The following is a 22,410-nucleotide window of genomic DNA, read 5'->3' on the forward strand; positions in this document are numbered from 1 at the left end:
TTTTGCCAAATTAAAATGACTGGTGGAAAAATGTATTTTATTATTTTTTTGTAAAAACATTTTTTTACATTGTTTTTTTGAAAATATATATAAATTAAAAATATGTATTTTTGAAAGTATATTTATACCTTTTAAATATACTGTAATATATATATATATATATATATATATATATATATATATATATATATATATATATATATATATATATAAACCATTTAAACATATTTTGACCTCTGTATATTTCTGTCCAAGAAAGTTCTTTTTTCTAGCCCCAGAAATACATTTATAAATATATTTTGGTAAATGAAGGTTGAAACTAAATATATTTCCTACTTCAAAAATATATTTCATTGAGCTTCCCTGTTTGCAACATATATTTAGCATATATTTCAAATATATTTTGGCCAAAATTTATTTATTTATTTATTTTTTTCCATATGGGAGAGCTCACGCTGAACAAACTGGTATATTGAGCAGATTCTGAATAAACGCCTCTGACTGGCCGTTTTGTTCACGCGCTCCGCAAACACGTCTGTGATTGGCTACAGTGATCAATGCTGCAGAAACACACTGTAAATAGAAAGCGTTGATGCTCTCCACAGACACACAAACACACACAGGATTGTCTGTCAGCAGGAACTGAACTGACCCGCTGCTGCAGAAAGACTGCTATCATTATGCTTTAACACTAAAAAACCCTGTTTTCACTGTATTAGTGAGGACATTTGTGAATAGTGAGGACAGTTTGGCAAATACAGTCAAAGCTCTAAACACTCACAGACATCTTCACTGTTGTGTTGATGTTTCTTTCTCCTTGTGTTCAGATGCCTGTGATCTCACACTGGATCCAAACACAGCAAACACTCAACTTCTTCTGTCTGATGAGAACAGGAAGATCACACGTGTGAAAGATCGTCAGCAGTATCCTGATCATCCAGACAGATTTGTTGTTCCTCAGGTTCTGAGTGTTGAGAGTTTGACTGGACGCTGTTACTGGGAGACTGAATGGAGCGGAAATGAGGCTGTTATATCAGTGTCATATGAAGGAATCAGCAGGAAAGGATGGAGAGACTGTCAGTTTGGATTTGATGACAAATCCTGGAGTCTGAAATGCTCTGATAACAGATTCACTGTCCGTCACAATAGTAACTACACTGATTTACCTGCTGTCTGTTCATCCTCTAATAGAATAGGAGTGTATGTGGACGTGATAACCGGCTCTCTGTCCTTCTACAGCGTCTCTGACACACACACACTCAAACACTTACACACACTCAACACCACATTCACTGAACCCCTCTATGCTGGATTTGGGGTTTATTATGGTTCCTCAGTTACTCTGTGTGATATTAAACGATAGAGAGACTCTCTGTAAATCCTCTTTCTAATGTTCACATGCACACAAACTCATCAAATCTCACATCATTACATTTGTATTCTAGAAGTTTTAAATCTAGTTTAGACACACATACTGTTCTGAATCTTTAATAAACGGAATGATAAGTTGCTTTAATATTTCTATTGTAAACTGATCATCAAATGTAATAAAAGTACATTTGTGACTTATTTAATGATGAAGTGCTTTCTGAATCTCTAATGTGAACTGATGGCAGTATGAATAATCATGAATGTGATTGAGATCAGCAGAATGAACCACAGAGGCATTGTCATCATTGTCTTCAGTATGGGCATGCGAGAGACTCCATCCATGCATATACGGACAAAAGTTTGATTTAATCACGGATCATAAACTGCTGGAAGCGATCTATGGCAGCGGTCAAAACCATGCGCTCACATCGAGAGGTGACTACAACTGTATGACTTTCGTGTTGTCCACATTCCCAGCGAGCAAAACCTAGCAGACCCGCTTTCACGTCCACATGAGGTTTTCAGTTTTCAATTGCAAAAACCCAGGTTATTTGTTTCACAGAAAGGAGGAAAAATAATATAGTGAGTATAAAATGTTATGGCCAAGAAATGAAACAAGTAGAGGTTATAAGATTTTTAGGAATGTGGATGGATGATGAATTGACATTTAGCATTCATATTCAAAAGTTAATAGACAATTTCATCCTTACCTCCTTGGTTATTCACAAAGCCTGAAATAGAGCTATTTTTACACAAAGATAAAAAGGAATCAAACCTGCCACTAAAAATATCTGTACAACGTTAGACAATTATACAACAACATGATTCAAATATTCACGGACGATTCAAAAGAATTAAAATCTGGAAGAACAGCTGCAGAAAATTAAGTTTCTACAATATTTATTAGTAGCTTATCTAGCTTTTCTGAGTTCTGGACACTGACAGAAACTGACTTTTTTGTGTGCGGCAGTTTTCCAGTCCGCTCACTAACGTGATAAACTCCCAGACACGGACGGGAATGTTTACTCACTCACCAGTAAATCCATGAGAAAGGGTACAAGCAGTTAAATCTCCGTAAACAGACACTCATGTCTCAGTAAACATCTATAAATTACTGTTCACTTAATGTGTTTTAAATGCTACGGGTCGTCTATACAAAAATGCATCATATGTGCTTATAAAACCTGTCAATAAAGCCACAAACACAGCAAGGCATCAACAAAACTCAATTTTTATTTTCCAGCAAATGCAAGACAGCAAACATTTAACAGGACTGCAAATATTATTAATTAAACAAACTCAGCAGGACTGCAATGTCATTTAGATTGAGAAAAATATTTTAAATATTTTGCAAACACAAGACACTAACAGTAAATCATTAAACTGATTAAAAAATAAAATAATTTTGAATATAAACAACAAAAAAAATGTATACTAACCAAAAGACAAACACAATAATGAATACACTTGCAATGGACACTCGAGCCAGGACAGTGATTACCGTTCTCTCAATCAGACAGTCACACGCACATATTCTACAACTATAATGGCACCATCAGGACCATGCCATATTTTTTCATTTAATTTTGCCTTTCAGAAGCTACAGAAGATACTGTTATGCTCATAAGTTTACATACCCCTAGCACAGAGATGGGCAAACTCCTTCCTGGAGGGCCACTCCCCTTCAGAGTTTTGCTCCAAACCTGAACAAACTCACCTGCCTGTAGCCTTCTAGTAATCCTGAAGACCTTGATTAGCTTCAGGTGTGTTTAATTAGGGTTGGAGTGAAACTCTGCAGGACAGTAGCCCTCCAGGACCAAGTGTGCCTATCTCTGCCCTAGCAGAATATATGATCATTATAAAAAAATAAGAGGGATCAAAATGTATGCTATTTTTATTTAGTACTGCCATTAATAAGAAATTTTACATAATAGATATTTACAATTACTGATTTTATAAAAATGAAAATGTATAATTTATAAAAACTTAAAAAAGTTTACATACACTGGATGACCCAAAGCTGTTTTTATGTTTTGGGAGTCAGAAAATCCTCCAAGTCCTGCAAATTCTTTGGTTTTCCAGGATCTTCTGCATATTTGGCCCATCCGACAATGACTAACACTGTATATATTATTATGAATATCTTGTCAATTATTACTCCTATTATTGTACTTCTTTTTTCATTACATGTTGCCCCAAAAACACATTAATATATTTAGTTTATAGATACATTATATATAATGAGAAAACCTGTTTATGGCCATTTTACACACATTTTGCATGAAGAAAAATTGTATATCAAATCATTCTGTTGTAACATAGTTGAGAATTATCTTTAAACAAAGTTTGGTATAAAAAAAAAAAATCCTGAAAACTAAAAATGTATTGGTGATTAAAAAAAAAAAAAAAAATCTAAAATTTTTTTGCATGTTCATTCATGTCTTTTTATTTAAAAAAATAAAATAAAAATGAGTTCCGATGTCCTCTACAAAGGACGCATAACTTTACAAAAATTCTTTTAATGCTCTAAACCAAATCAGTTACTTATTGCATGGCTCGCGAGCCTCCTGCAACTCAACAAGCTTTAATTTGTGTCTCGCATGGCAGTAAATAATACGGTGATATGATCATGCAGTCAATACATAATATATTTAGATTTGCTCTGCTCTTATACGTCTGTGACGCCCCACACACACACACACACATCTACCAACAAATGAGGCCCAGTGCAATTCATTAACATGTATACGATTTGAAAAATTTGCAAATGTGCGTCACTACACTGAAGACACTGGTTGAAAGGCATTGGTTTCAGAGTTAAGAATTACATTAATGTGCAGCATTTTGTTCAAATAAAGACATATTTGTGAATACAAATGTTATACTTTGTATTAAAGTATCAAAATTTTTATAATGTGCATTTGTGGATCAGGCGACATGCGTGCATTCATTCACATCTCTTCTGAGTAGATTCTGTTTGATTCATTTGAATTTTGAGACTTTCTTTCCGCCCTTTAAGCCTTGCCCAATACACACACACATAGCTCGCGATCCACATGCAGTTGAGCCACAGAAAATCAGCGACCACTAGTTGGCACTAGCCCCACTCACATGTGCGCATTCCATTATGTACAGTTTTATGAATGTTACATTGTTTTCTTTGTTTCTTTTTGGTTTGGCTTTTTTCCTCTGACCATGAATATGTTTTATTGAACTTGTTCTAACTTAACTTGTCTTAAGAAACAGAATAGCTCATGAGGAGGACATTCTGAATACACTTCTGGCATTTCTTGATAAAAACAATCTCAGTTCGTCAGGTCTAGCAAATGTGTGCACGGATGGCCCCCCTAGCATGCGAGGAAAGGAGAAGGGGCTTTTTGGGCTCATAAAAAAAACAAAACTTTATCAGTTTCCACTGCATCATTCATCAGGAGTCACTGGTATCAAAACTGAGAAATAATACATTCCAAAACGTGATGCAAACAGTTGTTCGTGTGGTAAACTTCTTCATCTCCAGAGCGCTCATTGAGGACTGTGACAGATATGATGACTTACTAATGCACAGTGAAGTGAGATGGTTGTCCCGTGGAAAAATGCTTGAACAGTGTCTGCGCCTCCTCCCTGGGATTTGCACTTTCCTGGACAGCAAAGGAAAACGGGAGCCAGAGCTGGAGGTCCCATGCTAGACCCATGCTTACTTGAAGCTTCAAGGAAGAGATACGCTTCCAAGCAACATGCTGAATGCAAACAGAACATTTCAGAACAAAATAACTGCCCTGTACATACCTGAAAGAGAATTCATTCACTTCCCCAAACTCAGAGCTGTCACCAAAAATGACCCATCTATGCAGCAGCACTTCAGCCACAGAGTATTTGTGAATGTTTTGGTAGAGCTGAGGTGGGAATTTGACTCCAGATTCAAGGATGTGAGTGAGCACAAGGAGATTTTCAGCTTTATTGAAAAGCCCTTCCATGTGGATGTGTCATCTCTCACTCTGCTCTGCCCTACTCAGCGTGCTGCTGTAGAAAGTGAAATGGTAGAACTGCGGACAAAAGACAATTCCAAATTGGAACTCAGATCAGGTGTTGGTCACTTCTGGAGTTTGGTGTCTGAAGAAGATTTTCCCACTTTAAAGCCACTTGTGCAAAAACTTATGTCTTTCTTTGTGAGCACATACACTTGTGAGTCAACATTCTCAACCATGAACACCATAAAGAGGAAACAGAGAATCTGCCTCACTAATGAACATCTTGAATTGCTCACAAAGATTGCAACAACAAGCTACAAATACAACATGAAAGTCAAGGAAATGCATACATGCTTCCGCTCAGACCAGCATTAAGGTAATCCTCCTTTTTTTTTCATTAAGGGAAATCATCTTGTCTCAAATACAAATTTGACTGGTAAATGATACAGAATGATTTTCCCCGCTTTTGTATTTTTTGCTTAGCATATTATATGTTCAGGAATGACAGATTGATAAGCAGGCATGCTATTTATTACTGTGTGTAACTTTTGATACTTTGCGGTAAAAGTGGCTCTCCTATTGACTTTGTCCTATCAGTGTGGCTCTCATTAAAAAAAATAGTGAGTAGCCCTGCTCTAAACAATGTAATGACATGAAGACATACTAATTTTTTCCTAAAACTGGTTTGCCGGGTCTCAAGAGATTAATAAGGTTTTTTTTTCTGTTTTTTTTTTTCTAGTATAAGTGCACTGTGCTCACATTTATTTGTGCATTAAATTACAAATTTACAAATTTTACAATTCTAGTAGAAAATATATGAAAATGATAATTTAAATGCATACAATAACCTTTTTTAATCTTTCTGCATGTCTCATTCATGAGTATGCAATATTGGAGAGCAATCATTTGGGAGTTTTGAGAAGTTGTATGAGCAATAAAGCTATAGTGAGCACCTTTATTAAAAAAGAGTTGAGGAATTACAAAAAATGTCATAAGTATTACTTGATGAAATATCAATTACAGTTTAGTAGAAACTATGTAGTTGTGTTTTAGACACCTCCAGTACATTATAAAAACACTGGAGGTTGTATTTACATAGATGTGCCACTCCAGAGTGATTGCTGGCCCCTCCCTGGTTACCCCTATGAAAACATCCTGGCTCTGCCACTGGCTGTGAGGCACAATAGTCAAAGATTTCCATCTAGTGTCATATTTACATAGAAAAGCTATTAAAAAAAGCAGCAGAGCTTTGTAAACAGCTCAGTGAAAGTCGTGACATTTGCCAGGTATGGTAACCCATACTCGGAATTGGTGCTCTGCATTTAACCCATCCAAGTGCACACACACAGCAGTGAGAAGTGAACACACCATGAACACACACCCGGAGCAGTGGGCAGCTATATATCCAGCGCCCAGGGGAACAACTAGGGAGTTCAGTGCCTTGCTCAAGGGCACTTCAGCCATGGGTATTGAGGGTGGAAGAGAGCACTGTTCATACACTCCCCCCCCACCTACAACTCCTGCCAGCACCAAGACTCGAACCTGCGACCTTCAGGTTACAAGTCCAACTCTCTAACCATTAGGCCACAGCTGCCCCTAGTAATAATGCTGCTCAGCTGCTCAGCTGCTCGGAGTAATAATGTCATCTCAAAAAGAACGATATGATTGCCAGAACAAATTTACCGGGATTTTTGAAAAGGTCATGTTCACACAAGATCTCTTAACGGTAATTTACCAGTAAAGACTGTATGTGTGAAAGGGGCTAAACTCTTCCTCTGCATATGTGGTGAGTTGGGGTTGCTTGATTAATGTTCATCTGGGAAAATTCACTTGATTTGTAACAATAATTTAAACCTATGCCAACACAGGAGAATACATCAACATATTCCTAAATATGCGATTTATTGTACATCATGATTTCAAAATAAAAGTTTCTGACTTTGCACGTGGCCAAATATTAAAATTAAATGGATTTAAATGTTGAATCACATGAAACATCACCATGGCAGTCTGTGGCCTTCGAAGTGTGCACACTCAACTTTGGGACACAGCTCATATGTGCTCAAACATTCCTATAATATAATAAGTATTAATAACCAGATAAGTCAAAGATTGAGTCATGAGACATTTATTTGCCTTTTAGAAAAAAAAGCTTAAAAGAGTTACTGTAAGACAAATATTATGATAAAGGCATCAGGTACATTACTTTTTCCAGTAGAACAAATGATGTGTCCTATGCATATAAACTTATGTGTCAAAAATCAAGATTAATGTTATCTTTATTTCTTCATAATTTCTCTCTTAATACGGGCTTAACCTTTAGCTTAAAGGTTAAGGTTCCTGTAGCTCAGTGGTAGAGCATTGCATTAGCAGTGCAAAGGTTGTGGGTTCGATTCCCAAGGTAACACATGTTAGATAAAAAAATGTTAGCCTGAATGCATTGTGAGTGGCTTTGGATAAAAGCATCTGCTAAATACATAAATGTGAATGTAAAGGGTTACTCCACCCCAAAATTAAAATTTTGTCTTTAATTACTCACCCTCATGTCCTTCCAAACCTGTAAGACCTCTGTTTATCTTTGAAACACTAATTAAGATATTTTTAATGCATTCTAAGAGCTCTCTGATCCTCCCATAGAGAGTAGGGCTTTGTATCGGCAAGAATATTGGCAATACAGGGGTTGTGATACGATATGTTGCGATACTGTAAACAAGGCGATATATTGGGATATTTCTTATTTTAGGAATAGGATATATTTTTAGGAAAGCTGTCATAAAGAACACACCACCATATGCAAATCTCAGCTATAAATAAATAAAATAAATAAATAAAAATTATTTAACCAGAACACAGTGGGATCTGCATTTGCAATAATCAGTCCATGTAACCTTCAACGTAATTGAACCACTTTTTGTGCAGTACGAGTCAAGGAGGAAAAATTAAATTGCTTGCAGGATCCTTTAGTTATGTTACGACCCAGGCCTCTGTGGCTCTCTCCGACGGCCACCGGAGGGCACCTTCACCTGAGTACTAACATTCTCATGGATTACATTACCCAGCGGCCCCGTACCTCAGATTAATCACCACCAGGTGTTCCTCATTCCACGCCCTATATAAGCTGAAGCCAAACACTCACTCATTGCGAAGTCTTGTTTAGTCTGTCTTGCAATTCTGAGCGTTTATCCCTGTCTGCCTTTCCGTGTATTACCTTGAACTGTTCTGATTCTGACAATCCTCTGCTGCCTGCCTTACTGACCCTCTGCTTTGTCTACGACCTGTCTACTGTCTGCCGTCTGCCCCGAATCAAGCCTGGTAACCGGCCTTGATATTGACTGTCTCTGAAATCTATGATGCTGTTGTCTGAACCCTGCCTGTTGTCACTACGAGTTCATAATAAACATTGCACATGGATCCGAATGTCTCTGAATCCTCGTTACAAGTTAAATGTATTATGTTTTTTAAAAAAAAAAAAATAAGTTTACAATTGTAACAATATCATAACATTTTGATCTTAACAAAATAATTACACCTGCTTAATATCAATGAAAAATAAAGTGCTTGCAGGATTTCTAAAGAAAAAAAAATTTAAACTTTTAAACTATAAAATAAATACAGTTGTTAAACATTCTTAGAACCTTTCCACTTGGATTTCACAGGTTTTTCAGTTTGTATTTATGTTCCATGTGGAATCGCAGAGACTGCGAAGCCAGCACCGCCCCAACTGCACAAAACACCCCCACCACGAGATAAAGCTGCAGCCGCGTGGTGACCATGCCACCCGCCACGCCCTGCACGAAGCCTCACACAAGACTCGGCAAGCGGTGGAACCGAGGTGGCACCCGCGCCACGTTCCCGTGGTGGATATTAAAAAAACAAATGATGCCACATTTTTGTACACCGAAACAGGAACTGGAAACTTTTTTTCATCATTCATTACTAGCATTGAACTATATTGATGCTAACATTAGTGGCGTGCCCTAATGCTAGTATTTCCTGTCACTGTTTAAGTTCAGAGATGAAGACTGTCATCTAGCGGTCGGGATATAAACTCAAAATGAAACAACTGCCATGAATCTTGTATGATTTATTTATTTATTTTAAAATATCGATATTCTGTTTTTAAGAATTGATACAGTATCGCCAAACAAAATAGCGCCATACTCACATGTATTAATATTTTCTTACACCCCTAATAGAGAGCAATATAACTTACACGATAAATGTCCAGAAATGTAGCAAGGAGATCGGTAAAATAATCCATGTGACATTAAGGGTTCAACCGTAATTTTACGAAGCTACAAAAACAATTTTGTACACAAAGAAAACAAAAATAACGACTTTATTCAACAATTGGTCTCCTCCGAGTCACCAGAGCGCCATTTTGCCGTATGCGGTTTTGTGTCAGCCGCACCACACAGATATGTTGTTTTCATTCAAATCAAAGCGTAAATAAACATAGATTTGCTGTGGGTCTGCCAGTCTTCATTAGCGTTGTGGCTGGAGGATCCCTTGTCTCCGCTTCCAGCCTCTGAGTCCTGGACTCCGCATCGGCCTGTCGACCCAGCAGCTCCACCATGGCTCCTAGCTCCCTCATCTCCACCATGGCCTGACAGTCCACTGACTTCGCCGGGCTCCTTCATTCCTCTTGCTCTGCCCTGGTCAGTCATTGACCATCCTCTGCCTTGGGACTCTACTCCTCTGGCTACACCTCGTCCGTCCGTCCCTCCCGCTGTGTCAGGCTCCTCCTTCCCTCTATCTCCACCTTGGTCCTCTATCGCTCTGGCTCCACCACGGCCTTCCGGATCCCTGCCTCCGCCTTGTTCACCGAAGCCATGTGCTCCGCCTTCGCCCTCCGGATTCTTCAGCGTCACCCTGGCTCGTTGGCTCTCCGCCTCGGGCTCCACCACCACCTGCTCCGCCGCTGTCAGTCAGCCCCCTGGAGTCGTCAGCCCTTCTTCCACCATGGCTTCTCCCTCCGTCGTCTCCACCCTGGACTCTGTTCGTCGCCCTCCTCCCGGGAGTCTGTCCTCCTCCTGAACCTCTACCTGGGTTTTCAGCCTGCCTTACTGCCAGCCCTTCGCCACCCCCTCTCACCATCACACATTCACTCCTTTGTCCTCCTCCTAAGTCTCCCTCCATACCTCCCTTTGTCTCTGCGGGGCAAGGTCGCGGCGCCTTTCGGGAGGAGGCGAACTGTCAAACCCCAGGACTGTTTTGTTGTGTTTTCCTTCCCCATGTGTTCCATGACCTAGTTTGCTATCTGAGTGTATCATTTGGTTCAGGTGGGTCTCGTTAATTATCCTTACTTGCCAATATATTTAGTTCTAGTCTGTTCCTGTTTTCCCTCGTCCAGTGTTAAAGTTAACATGTTGCATGTGTTACCTGCCTGCCTTCTGTGGATTGCCTTCTGTGTGGATTAATAAGCATTCTCTATAGACTGCACACCGTGACAGATATACTGTAGTATCCATTTGTGTTGTAAATGTATTAAATAACTTTTATTTCTAAATTATACAGCCACTGTAGGAGTTACACTAAGCTAACTAAGCTACTTTTAAGCTATAAATAAAGTTTCCGTATATACAACCATAGTTATAAAACAAAAGTGTCTCTTGACATTTTAGCAAATACAATTAAATAAAAATCTCTGTTGAGCTGTCACCTCATGGTGAAAATACTTATGCTCAACAAAACACGTCATTCAGGAGCTGGGTCACAGGTGTCAAAGTCTCCTCTTGATTGTGGAGCACACACAATCATGAACTCAGAATACTTCTGTTTTCCATTGTATTAGTTTTTATATTTCCTGGTAACAGTGGCCAGCTATGACACCCCTCCTATTCACCTGAGCCCTATAAAAGGCAACTGTGATTACGGAGCAAAGTGACTACACAGGGCAAACTGAAGAGAGGATTTTTTTTTCCTGGTAAAACAAATTATATACTTATATTACTCCTGACTATATATCTTTATACAAATACAAATCTTTGCATTATGTCTGGATCTTATTGTTGTTGTTTAAACTAAATGATATTAATGAATGGATTTCCTTTATTTGGTAATCATCTATAATGGCTGGTTGGACACTTGATTGTTTATACATTTATTTATATAGTCTTTGGAAAAGAGCATCTGCTAAATGCCTTAAATATAAATGATGTATATTAATTTTAACAAGCTATCTTTCATATAGTACATTTTCTATTTCCGAGATCTAATAAGGATGTTCTAGTTGATGACAATAATTCTATCAATTGTAATAACTACTATGACATAACTGCAGTCATGTTTCAACAATATGAAGAACACGTTTATAACAAATATAATGAATATATCCTTTTCAATAGATAAACTGGAAAGTTTTTTTTTTTTACATAGAAAATCTATTTTATGATCATGTTCTTTACATGTTTTAAATGTACTATAATTTTTGTTTAGGACAATTTCAGATTTGGAAGCATGTCTCAAACAGTCTTACCCGTGAACTCTTCAACACTCATCATCCAGATTCAACCACCAACACAAACAACACCAGCTGGGACTGTGACAAATGCTCCTGCGCCTGTTTATGTCCAACAGATCGCAGGAGTTTCTCCTCTTAATGGATTTCAGGCATTTCTGAAAGGACAACCAAAAGCCCTTGGGGTGAGAAATTTTTCATACACCCATATTATTGTGTATGCCAGTGTGAAGTAAGAAAATCAGAACATTAATAAATTATAGAAGAAGAAAAAAAGCAGAGTGGTAAACATTAAAGCATACATGGTTTTTATTGCATAATGTGACTTATTGCCTTGGTGACAATACAATGTAAGAAGACAAAGACCAATTTAAGATAAGGTTTAGCATTTACAGAGTTATTTTACAGTTTATAATTTACAGTGTACCAGTTACAAAAAAAATTCACAAAGAATGTTTTAAGAGGTGCAAACTATCAACAGATCGGCAACAGGGGGGGTCACACATTACACAGCTTTTCAGTACTTCTGTCTACACACTATTTTTCACAACAAAACCAATGAGAACTGATACGGGAAATGTGAGATCACGTGAGAGATTGGCGTTCTCGCACAAGAATGGATTTATTTCTGTAAAAATATGGTAGCCTACAAAAAGCTTTGGCATTTATCTGCGATTTCCACAAAACTGTTGGCGATTGAAAATCAGGGCTAAAATCATGTAGTGTGAACCCAACATTTATTGTTGAGGACTATTGCATCTTTGAGCATACATTCAGTGTGACTCAAATACTTAAGTACTCTTAAAATCAGATACTCTTAAAGGAACACTTCGACTTTTTGGGACTTTAGCTTATTCACAGTATCCCCCAGAGTTAGATAAGTCCATACATACCTTTTTTCATTTCTGTGCGTTCTGTAAGTGTTATTTGACGCACCCACCGCTAGCCTAGCTTAGCACAAAGACTGGATGTGAATGGATAATGCTAGCATAGTAATCCCAATAAGTGACAAAATAATGCAAACATTTTCCTATTTACATGTTGTGATCTGTATAGTCACAGCGTGTACAAATAACAAGGCTATATGAGACAGAGACCATTTTTAATCGTATAAATACTGGGAACTATATTCTCACTAGGCGTAGGAGCACAGCTTACGTTACTTGGGCGGAGTGATTAGAGCAGCACACGAGATGCCCTGTTGATGGTTCCGTAAACAAAACAAACGTGACTAACTAGCTAGACGTGACTCGTGATCATGGCTGACTTTGAGGAATTGTCAGACTCAGAGTAATTTTACTGTGTATCAAACCAAGATCCAGAACCATATAGTTTTGAGCCAGGATACACAGACGAGGAGTTACAAAGTGCTGTAGAACACTCATCTCATCCTGATTGATAATTATCACAGAAAATGTATAAAGAATTATTACAGGAATTGATATATTTGAAATGCAATTTATTACAGCTGACCAAATATATATTCAACAGCATATAATACAGTAATGTTAGATAATTGCATTACAATAGCCAAGAATATGGGGAAAGTAATAGCAAAAGGCAAATAGTTTTTGCACAATGAACCCACAGACAGTAACGTTAGCCTACTATTTCACAAACATTTTCTCAAAAAAAAAAAACTGCCCATCCCCCTCCAATTCATTAGCAAGTTGAATGTATTAGTCCTGAGAGTTACATTTAGCGCCGCTCATTTGTTATTGAGCGATACAGTGTGTTCACGACAACACAATAATAACAATAAAGGGATACACGGAGCCCCTATTCACGTAATAGTGTCACTACTAAGGTTATATTACATTAGCATGGCACTGTTACAGTATAGCTAATGTTAGTCATCTGAAAACATAACGGAACACTTACCGCAGCAACAGGTGATCCAATTTGTCCTGTCTTTATTATCGATGGGATGGCTGTATCCTTTAGCGCACGTTTCATGGTCCGTGTGGCAACTTGCATTTTTTCAAAATAGTCGTCTACAGTAAAATGTTCAGAGCAAACGAAATACTTCGTGATGGTGTTTACAGGTGTGTTTGGAACTATACCCAGAACAAGTAGCCATCGATTCATCAGGTCAGCGTTTTTGGTTGGAATTCTATGAAACATCATAGTATTACCTGGTCTCCCCTGTTTATTGTCGTCGCAGCTCTTTACAATACAGCGAACACCCATGACTGTACACTATAAATGTACTGTCTAGTAATTGCTGACTCTATTACTCCAACTCTGAGCGAACTCTCTGCTCCTCACCACGGCGCGTCTCGGGTGCTGCGCTAATCACTCCGCCCAAGTAGCCACTCCGCCCAAGTAACGTAAGCTGTGCTCCTACGCCTAGTGAGAATATAGTTCCCAGTATTTATACGATTAAAAATGGTCTCTGTCTCATATAGCCTTGTTATTTGTACACGCTGTGACTATACAGATCACAACATGTAAATAGGAAAATGTTTGCATTATTTTGTCACTTATTGGGATTACTATGCTAGCATTATCCATTCACATCCAGTCTTTGTGCTAAGCTAGGCTAGCGGTGGGTGCGTCAAATAACACTTACAGAACGCACAGAAATGAAAAAGGTATGTATGGACTTATCTAACTCTGGGGGATACTGTGAATAAGCTAAAGTCCCAAAAAGTCGGAGTGTTCCTTTAAGTCTTTAACTCAAGTCGTATTGGAATTGGTGACTTGTCATTTGTAATGGAATAAGGAATCGGTATGTTTACTAAAGTATGATTTTTAGGTACTCTTCACACCTCTATCAGTATGTGAATTCGTACATTGAGAATTAAACACTTGTAGAATATTTTTTGGGTATTTTTCTACTGTAATCTTAAGTCCATAACTACAGATGCTATGAATTTATACTGTAGATTTTGTTTTGATCCCCAAAATTTGAAACTGTTTAACTTTAGAAAAGACTATCTTGTCCTACTCTGTAAATTTTTTTTGTTCCTCACAGACTGTCCAGATAATGATTGCTCTGTTGACTTTCATGCTTGGGATCGTTTCTACAGTTCATGCGGAATCCATCTTTGTCTTTAGTGGTATTCCTTACTGGGGATCGCTCATCGTAAGAAAAAATTACAATTAAGTGATCTGTAATTCAAGCTACATTTTTCAACAGAAGCCTCAATTTTTGTCTTTCTCTCTCTTCTCAGTACATTATTGCAGGTTCACTCTGCATTGCTGCCGAAAACAAACTTAATTCACCCTCCGGTTTGTGTTTGGTATGTACACAACACTTGTTACTTTTAGGGGTCCAAGCTGCCCAACATAGACAGGCTGCATTGTAATAATATAATTAGCATTTTGGAGTGATTGATATAAAAAAAATTTAACCCCCTTGAATAATTAAGTGTACTTCTTATGATTTAATTTCCAGCTATAAACATTCTGCCATTTTTCAAACTCCTCCTAGGCTGTTGGTTCAGTCTTTACTAAATTTTGCACATAGCATCTAGGGATGATGCTGGAAAAAAAATTATCTAATTATTTTAGATTAAATGAATCACTGTGATGATATAAATGAATTAATTAGTCTGTCAGAACTCATTTTATCTCCTAAGCCTGGGGTCTGCAACCTTCAGCGTCAAAAGAGTCATTTTGGCCCCTTCCCCACTAAATAAAGTTCACTTGGAGCCACAAAATATTTGATCCCTAAATAAAGATAACACTGCATTTAGCTAAAGTGTTATATTCAGTTATGTTACAAAGCAGGGGAGTAGCAATCATTTCAGAAGTGAGGGGGACAGAAATGTCAAATGTAAAAATAATAATAATAATAATAATAATAATAGGCCTAATAATTTTTTTTATGTTTGTCTAATTGACAAAAAAAAGTTCTTATCTCTTTCTTTTAAGAAATAAAATACACTGCTGGACAATAACCAATCATTTGTCTTCTATAATATTTGTGATATATATTTTTACTAATGACAATTTTATGGTTTTGATTGTATAATCAGTATAATAGTTTTTATACAACGGAGCTTTTGAATGCTTTAATCTGATTGGCAAATCCCTTTAAATATATCATCCGATCAATGTCTTTAGGTGTGGTAACTGTAGTAAAAGAGGAATAATTGACGACGGGCCGTTGAAATATTAAAAAAAATAATGCACACCCAAAGTGGTGATGCGGCCACGATGCAAAGCGGAGTGAGCCATTGGTGCTTGAACCCCAGATGATTGCTGCTTGCGTTTATTTATTTCAAGTAGTGTATTTTATTTCACACTCTATATATTTTTCTATCTATGTTAACCTGATATGATAACAAAATGTGTTATAGTTTTTCCTAATTCATTAATGTGTTTTATGTTTCTTTGTTTTTCTGCCTATAGGTGAGAGGTTCACTTGGAATGAACATTTTCAGTGCTTTAACTGCAGGCACTGCCCTTATTATAACTTCATTGGATTTGGCTATAGGACCAATGTACTACAGTTACTGCAATGATTATGAGTGTTTTGATTTTGAGGGAAGGTATAAGGTATGTCACCAAATTTTGAATTCATATTTATTTAGCAATTGCAATAAGTGCACTTATCAAAAGTCAATCCTTAATCTACAATCATCTGTCCAGTCTTTTTTCCCCCCAATATTTCAGAAATAGTTTATAGATTTCTTACTTTAAGTGCTCATGTATAATGCAAGAAGGCATTGACATTATACGATTGTGTTATTATTATTTGTTCTGTTGAATTTCCTCTCAGACTCTCTTCTGGGGAATTGAGATTGTATCTATGATATTCGCCTTGCTTCAGTTTATCCTCTCCATGTATCTGTCAGCATTTGCCTGTAAAGTTTCCTGTTGCTGTTGTCCTCCACAGGTGAGTAATGCATCAAATCAGGGGTTCACAAACTTTTTTGTCAGCTGAAACTCAGATATGTATATAAAACGGAAATAGTTACTTGAGGATGTTCATACTTGGGTTCACACTTTACAAGAACCAACAAACACTACGGGTAACATTACAGAGATTTATTTATTTATTTACATTTTTCACTTTCAAATGTTTAAACCCTCAAGCTTTTAACATGTGACATCCTTGAGCTTTAGTCTTCTGTCCCTAAAAACGTTAAAAGTATGTGGATGTCAATAAAGTAAACTTAGCACACATTGTGTTCCCAAAGGTTAAATTCACAGCACTTGCAGAAAAGAGTTTGTGAGAAGCAAGGATAAGGTTCTGAAGACACACTTAGTTCAAGAGTTTATTTTGAATAAATTATCATATGTAATAAAAGACAGAACAATATCCAAGCACTATAAAAGGCATTGCCACAAAATCATCTGACTGGTTTCTCTCCTATATGATTTCACATCAGTCACTTGAGACCTTCTAACTGCACATGAGCTTCCAACTTCTGATTGAAGCTGTGTGTGACCTTCTAACTGAACTCCTTGATCTAATTAATTACACATCAATTTTAGCTGAGAAATTACACACCACAAAAACAACAATTCATAGATAATGATTATAAATGGTTATTAATGTTACTCTAAATATGAAACTAAAACCTTCAAAAAAACAAATATATATATATATATATATATATATATATATATATATATATATATTATATATATATATATATATATATTCAATATTGCATAGATAATGATTATAAATGGTTATTAATGTTACTCTAAATATGAAAATAAAACCTTCAGTCACAGCCTTGAATAAATATTTCAGTCATTCATTCAACTGATTTGTTCAAATGGCTGATTCGTTCACAAATGAAGTAAGTAACTGTTTTTATTAATGGCTTAGAATTATTTACTCACTTGTTTTATTAAATTATTGTATAAAGTTTGTTACATTTGCAATCGTGCTGATATCTGACAGCTGTTCACCTTGACAAGAAATATTGTCATGTTTTAACATCACAAGATCTCGTGGTACAAGATCTTGTCACACAGCTGAACATTACTGAATATTTTACTGTAAATGTTAACTTTAATACCACATGGTTTTACATACATAGATATACCCTATTAACTCATACTTAACAGTTCACAAATTGACATGTTCCCATTACCCCCTTTCTCTTAAATAACATAAAATACCATTCTCTGTAATACATATTTTTATGTACAAAGACATTAAATTAGTTTTTCACTAAAACTCCACTCCACGCTGTTACATCGGTGCTACTTGTCCTTTAAAATCAGAACAGAGTATTAGTTTTTTCTCTCTACTCCTCATTTTTGAAGACTAAAACATAACATTTCCACCCTGTTGTGTCAATTTACACTGGAAAAGAAAGTGTATAATAAATTTTATATATCTATTGATATTTTATGATGACATTTTCCAAAATGTAATTTTAGAGCTAGTAATGGAGGCTTGAGCCATTGATATGCAGAGATCGCAGTGTATGTAAATGACCTGGGTCTCTGTTTAGCAGCAGCGTCTCTACTAATCACAAAACCTGTAATAATAGAACTATCTGTCAGTGTTTTTGCATTTATGGCATTTTACAGTAAGAAGACATAAATGCTACATGTGGTTTTTTCCCAAAGGTTCCGTATGTTGCGCAAGTTTTACCTCCACTGCCCTGTGATTTTAGGCCCTGTCATTACCATGATCTTAACAGCTCAGAGGTAAGAGAAGCTTGAAACACCAGTTTTTAATTGGACTTAGAGTAAAATGGTACACAAAACAATAAAAACACAAATCATTATTTAGTGTTGATTTGTCCTCATACGGGAAATGTGTAAAGCACTGAATAATTGTCAATCAATAATCATTATATAGCTAATCATGCTTTTTTTTCTTGCAGATATCTGTGATCAGCAACCCTTCCATGCATCACCACCCTGCAGAAATTCCTCCACAATACAATGAAAGTAAATAAATATTAATAGTAATCAACAAACAAAAAGGGGGTGGATGGGGGTTGGGCCCTGCAGTTGTGTGTGATGCTTTCATGGGGCACTGGGGTTTCCCAATGGTTTCCTGTCCCTTACCACTAATGTCCTTTCATTAGAAAAGAGATAAAGAAAGCAAAAAAAGAAACCAGTTGATCAGATAAGGATTATATATATATATATATATATATATATATATATATATTAATATATATATATTATATACATATGTAAACAGTATCTTTTCAAGACACTAATCGATTATATTTCCTGATTTTCTTTCGTTAGTTGAGTCAAAGTTGTCTAATCATCAGTGAATCTGGGTAGATTGTTTTGAACAAGTAATTATGGCAGGAGAATGCCAGTCTCCTGGTGGACATTCATATCATTTAAAAGCCATTAAACTGGAAAATGTGATTCTTAAACATGTGATGGAACTGTCTCATTAACTCTTCAAAATAGCCTTTCTTTTTTGCTTTAAACATGTTAAACAGATAATTAAATACAGATAAAACTGTTTTAACAGGGATTATGCTAGAACTAAGTTAGAACAAACAATTTTATATTGTTTTAGTCATGTATTTAACCCAAAGTCTCATAAATCTTCTGAGAACTGTCATTATGTCATGAAGTGCCAAAATGTGACCTAAATCCTCTGCTGAGAACTCAAGAAACAGGAATTACGATATTTGCACCCTGGTAGACTAAAACCCTGTACTGAACAGAGGAGAAACTGCTTCTAAAGCTGTGATGATGATAACTGTAACTGTGTTACCTCAGTCAAGGCTTTTTGTGTGGGAATAACTTGATTTTTTAATGACTTGATGTTTTAATAATTTATGTAGGTTCCTTATTAATGTTACTTAATAGTTAAATAGCATTTTGATTTATGAGTATTGGAAGGGGTAAACTACAACATCGTTTTGTGGTTTTTAAATGCATTATCTTTTAAAAGGGGAGGTATTGTGTAGTGCAATGTCAGGTTTTACGTTCTTGTAGAAGTGGTTAGATTTATCACCGCTTATAACCACCTGAGCTCCACATGCGTTATCTGCTTTATTCTGGGAAACAGCATCAGCAATTACAGTTATGCAATATGCCTTATCTCATCTCAGATAAGTAACCTATTAACAACAGGTGGAAAAAAGTGCAAAACGACCTGAGGACTGGATTTTCTCCCCCTGGAAAACAATATTATATACTTATACCACAATTGACGACTACTGCTTTTTGTCTGCATTTTTGTTTCATTTTGTTTTAAATTAAAATTTTATTAATGAATGGTTTTGGTTATAAGTGGATTTATAAGGGCTGGTACAGCACTTTTTTTAAACAGGGTTCATACAAGGTGCTTGAAGTGCCTGAAGTACTTGAATTTGACTTTTTGAAATTAAGTCCTGGAAAACCCTTGAAAACAGCCATATTTATGAAAAGGTACTTGAACGTTTAAAGGCAGTATATATGAAAATGGTGTTAACTTCTGTTTTCGACAAAAACAATCTTTTCTCGCTAAATCAATGACGCAGAATGTCTAAATACAGAGCCGCTTCACCCGGCTGCCCGGAGCGCAAGCGATCTCACGGTATTACTCCTTGAGGTGAAAAGCAGTCTCGCGATATCCGTATAAAGTTGAGTTTGTGATAACACCTTTGATGGTGCTTGCATTATATTGTTCAATCTTTTATTGCATGTGCTGTTTGTTTGGGTTTCATTTGGGAATGCATATAAAGTCTGATTTACTTTGCGTTGCACTTACAAGTGTGAAGCGCGTCTTCATCTCAGCAGCTCGGTCCACAAACTCTTCCTCTGTGTATGCTGTGAGTTTGTTCGTCTGGGAAAACAGTGTGCGTTATCTCACTAGATTTATAAAGTAAATATTTTAGAAACCCAGAATACATCAACATATTTCTATATGCGATTTGTTGTACATCAATCGCGATCTCAAAATAAAAGTTTAAACCCTCCTCTGAGTTTGCATGTGACCAAATATTAAAATTATATGTGTTTAAAATGTTTTGTGTTTAAAATATTTTTATTAGGGAATCCAACAATTTGACAATCAATGTTACATCGCTTTTTATGATTCCTCATTATAAACATAAGAGACAAAGAAAATAATAAAATAAAAACAAAAAGCAGAACACAACTAACAAGAAAGAAAGAACAGTACCCATTACTACCCACCACACCCTAGGGACATAAGTCATATCACACTAATGGGACAATCAGTACTACACACTTGGCCTACTTAAACATGTCAACTTAAACTATGCTATCAAGGTAGCGGAAAAGGGGAGACCAAATCTTATCAAACTGATCCAGTTTGTTTGATAAAGAAAAATGAATTCTTTCCAGATGTAATAACCTAACCATTTCATCCAACCACATTTTAACAGTAGGGACATTGATATATTAAAATTATATGGATTTAAATGTTGTTGAATCATGCTGTAAAGTGAAACATCACTAGGCTGCTGGTGCCCTCTGCAGGTATTTGTTATAAACTTATAATACTTAATGTACTTAAGTTGGTTATGCTCATATTATGTAGAATAGGAATATTATTTTACGTATTTTAATAGTGTTGTTCAATAAAACCATGTGATTGGTTTTGATACTTTATTCAAACCAATTATTGTAGTCACATCGTTAGTTTAATATATATAAATGTAGTTATACTAAAGCTGGTTTTTCACTTAGGTCTATTTTTATTACTTAAAAATATCAGATTACACAATTGTCAAAATAAAACGTAGATTACTTAATTACCGAAATAATTGTTAGTTACGGCTTTAGATTAGTTAAAATATTTCAAAATACAACTACATTGTTTTGCGGAGCTCAGCGTCTTGCTTTTTCTGATTAAAAGACAAATATTTTGTCATTGAAAATTTCTTAAAAATAGTTCACTAGAATAGACTTTTTAATACTAAGTATCTTTAATTTAAATGCAACTCTGCATGGGCAGACATTTTTAAACAGCCAAAAGCCGTTGGGGTATGGAGATAGAATTGTTGCATAATTAAATCTCAGAGTTTCACAAACATGAACTAAATTCACAAAATAAATAAAATGAGATTTCAAATAATAATAATAAAAACATATTCACAAATATCTGAAGACTGTCACAAACACAACTTTGCCTGGAATTCATTTGTGAATCGCATTCTGCACATTTGTAGATCTCTGCACGCATTTGTGGATCACTCCCTGTACATTTGTGAATGGCTTTCCGTGCATCTGTTGATCGCTGCGTGCATTTCTAGATTTTGAAACATTTCTAGACCCGCTGTATACTCAAGCCAATCAGATAACAGCAATACTTCGCTGACCAATCGTAGCATGTTCCCACTATAGCCAATCACGTTTTGCTTTACAATCAGCATGGTCTCTTTATGAAAAAACATCATTCATCTGCACTGGCTCAAATAGGAAATATAAGTAACATAAAATTGGTATAGTAAAAGATTATTAAAATTGGATTTTGTTACACCATTAGAATGTGTATCAAGCCAAGCCACAGTATTATGCTTTACATGCCTTTGAAAATGCCAGAGAAACAGCACTTCAAATCACGGCTATGGGAACTATGCTACATTGGATTAAAATGCATTATAGAAGTGTCACGTCACATCACTTACTCACTTTTGCTCCATCTCCCATGCAGAGATCCTGAAACCATCTGGGCCCATTTAAGTCCTGTTCTGACCAGGGTTAAAC

At 36.2% G+C, this 22,410-nt stretch overlaps 2 protein-coding genes across 2 annotated transcripts in view; both read left to right on the top strand.

The window, feature by feature from the left end:
• The window catches only part of LOC109097827 (NACHT, LRR and PYD domains-containing protein 12-like), a 66,559-nt gene extending 65,059 nt beyond the window's left edge, over positions 1–1,500 (top strand). The window contains 1 exon segment of the mRNA XM_042754804.1: positions 828–1,500. Within this exon segment, the coding sequence (XP_042610738.1) occupies positions 828–1,363 (536 nt within the window). The 3' untranslated portion in view covers positions 1,364–1,500.
• Positions 1,501–11,111: 9,611 nt separating this feature from the next.
• Positions 11,112–18,867, top strand: LOC109054661 (membrane-spanning 4-domains subfamily A member 4A-like). Its single transcript, XM_042754794.1, has 8 exons — positions 11,112–11,265; positions 11,778–11,984; positions 14,777–14,887; positions 14,976–15,044; positions 16,159–16,305; positions 16,529–16,645; positions 18,343–18,423; positions 18,603–18,867. The coding sequence occupies exons 2-8, from the start codon at positions 11,799–11,801 to the stop codon at positions 18,675–18,677; spliced, it is 786 nt and encodes a 261-aa protein (XP_042610728.1). The 5' UTR covers positions 11,112–11,265; positions 11,778–11,798; the 3' UTR covers positions 18,678–18,867.
• Positions 18,868–22,410: the final 3,543 nt, after the last annotated feature.

The sequence above is a fragment of the Cyprinus carpio genome, unplaced genomic scaffold (genome assembly GCF_018340385.1).
Source record: "Cyprinus carpio isolate SPL01 unplaced genomic scaffold, ASM1834038v1 S000006593, whole genome shotgun sequence".
In the NCBI taxonomy this organism is placed as follows: domain Eukaryota; kingdom Metazoa; phylum Chordata; class Actinopteri; order Cypriniformes; family Cyprinidae; genus Cyprinus; species Cyprinus carpio.

Bases quoted from the DNA above. Each gene is read 5' to 3' on its own strand.
- LOC109054661 (XM_042754794.1), top strand. From the start codon at position 11,799: ATGTCTCAAACAGTCTTACCCGTGAACTCTTCAACACTCATCATCCAG. The intron at 15,045-16,158 runs GTATGTACACAA...TTCTGCCTATAG, and splicing joins CACCCTCCGGTTTGTGTTTG to GTGAGAGGTTCACTTGGAAT. The intron at 16,306-16,528 runs GTATGTCACCAA...ATTTCCTCTCAG, and splicing joins ATTTTGAGGGAAGGTATAAG to ACTCTCTTCTGGGGAATTGA.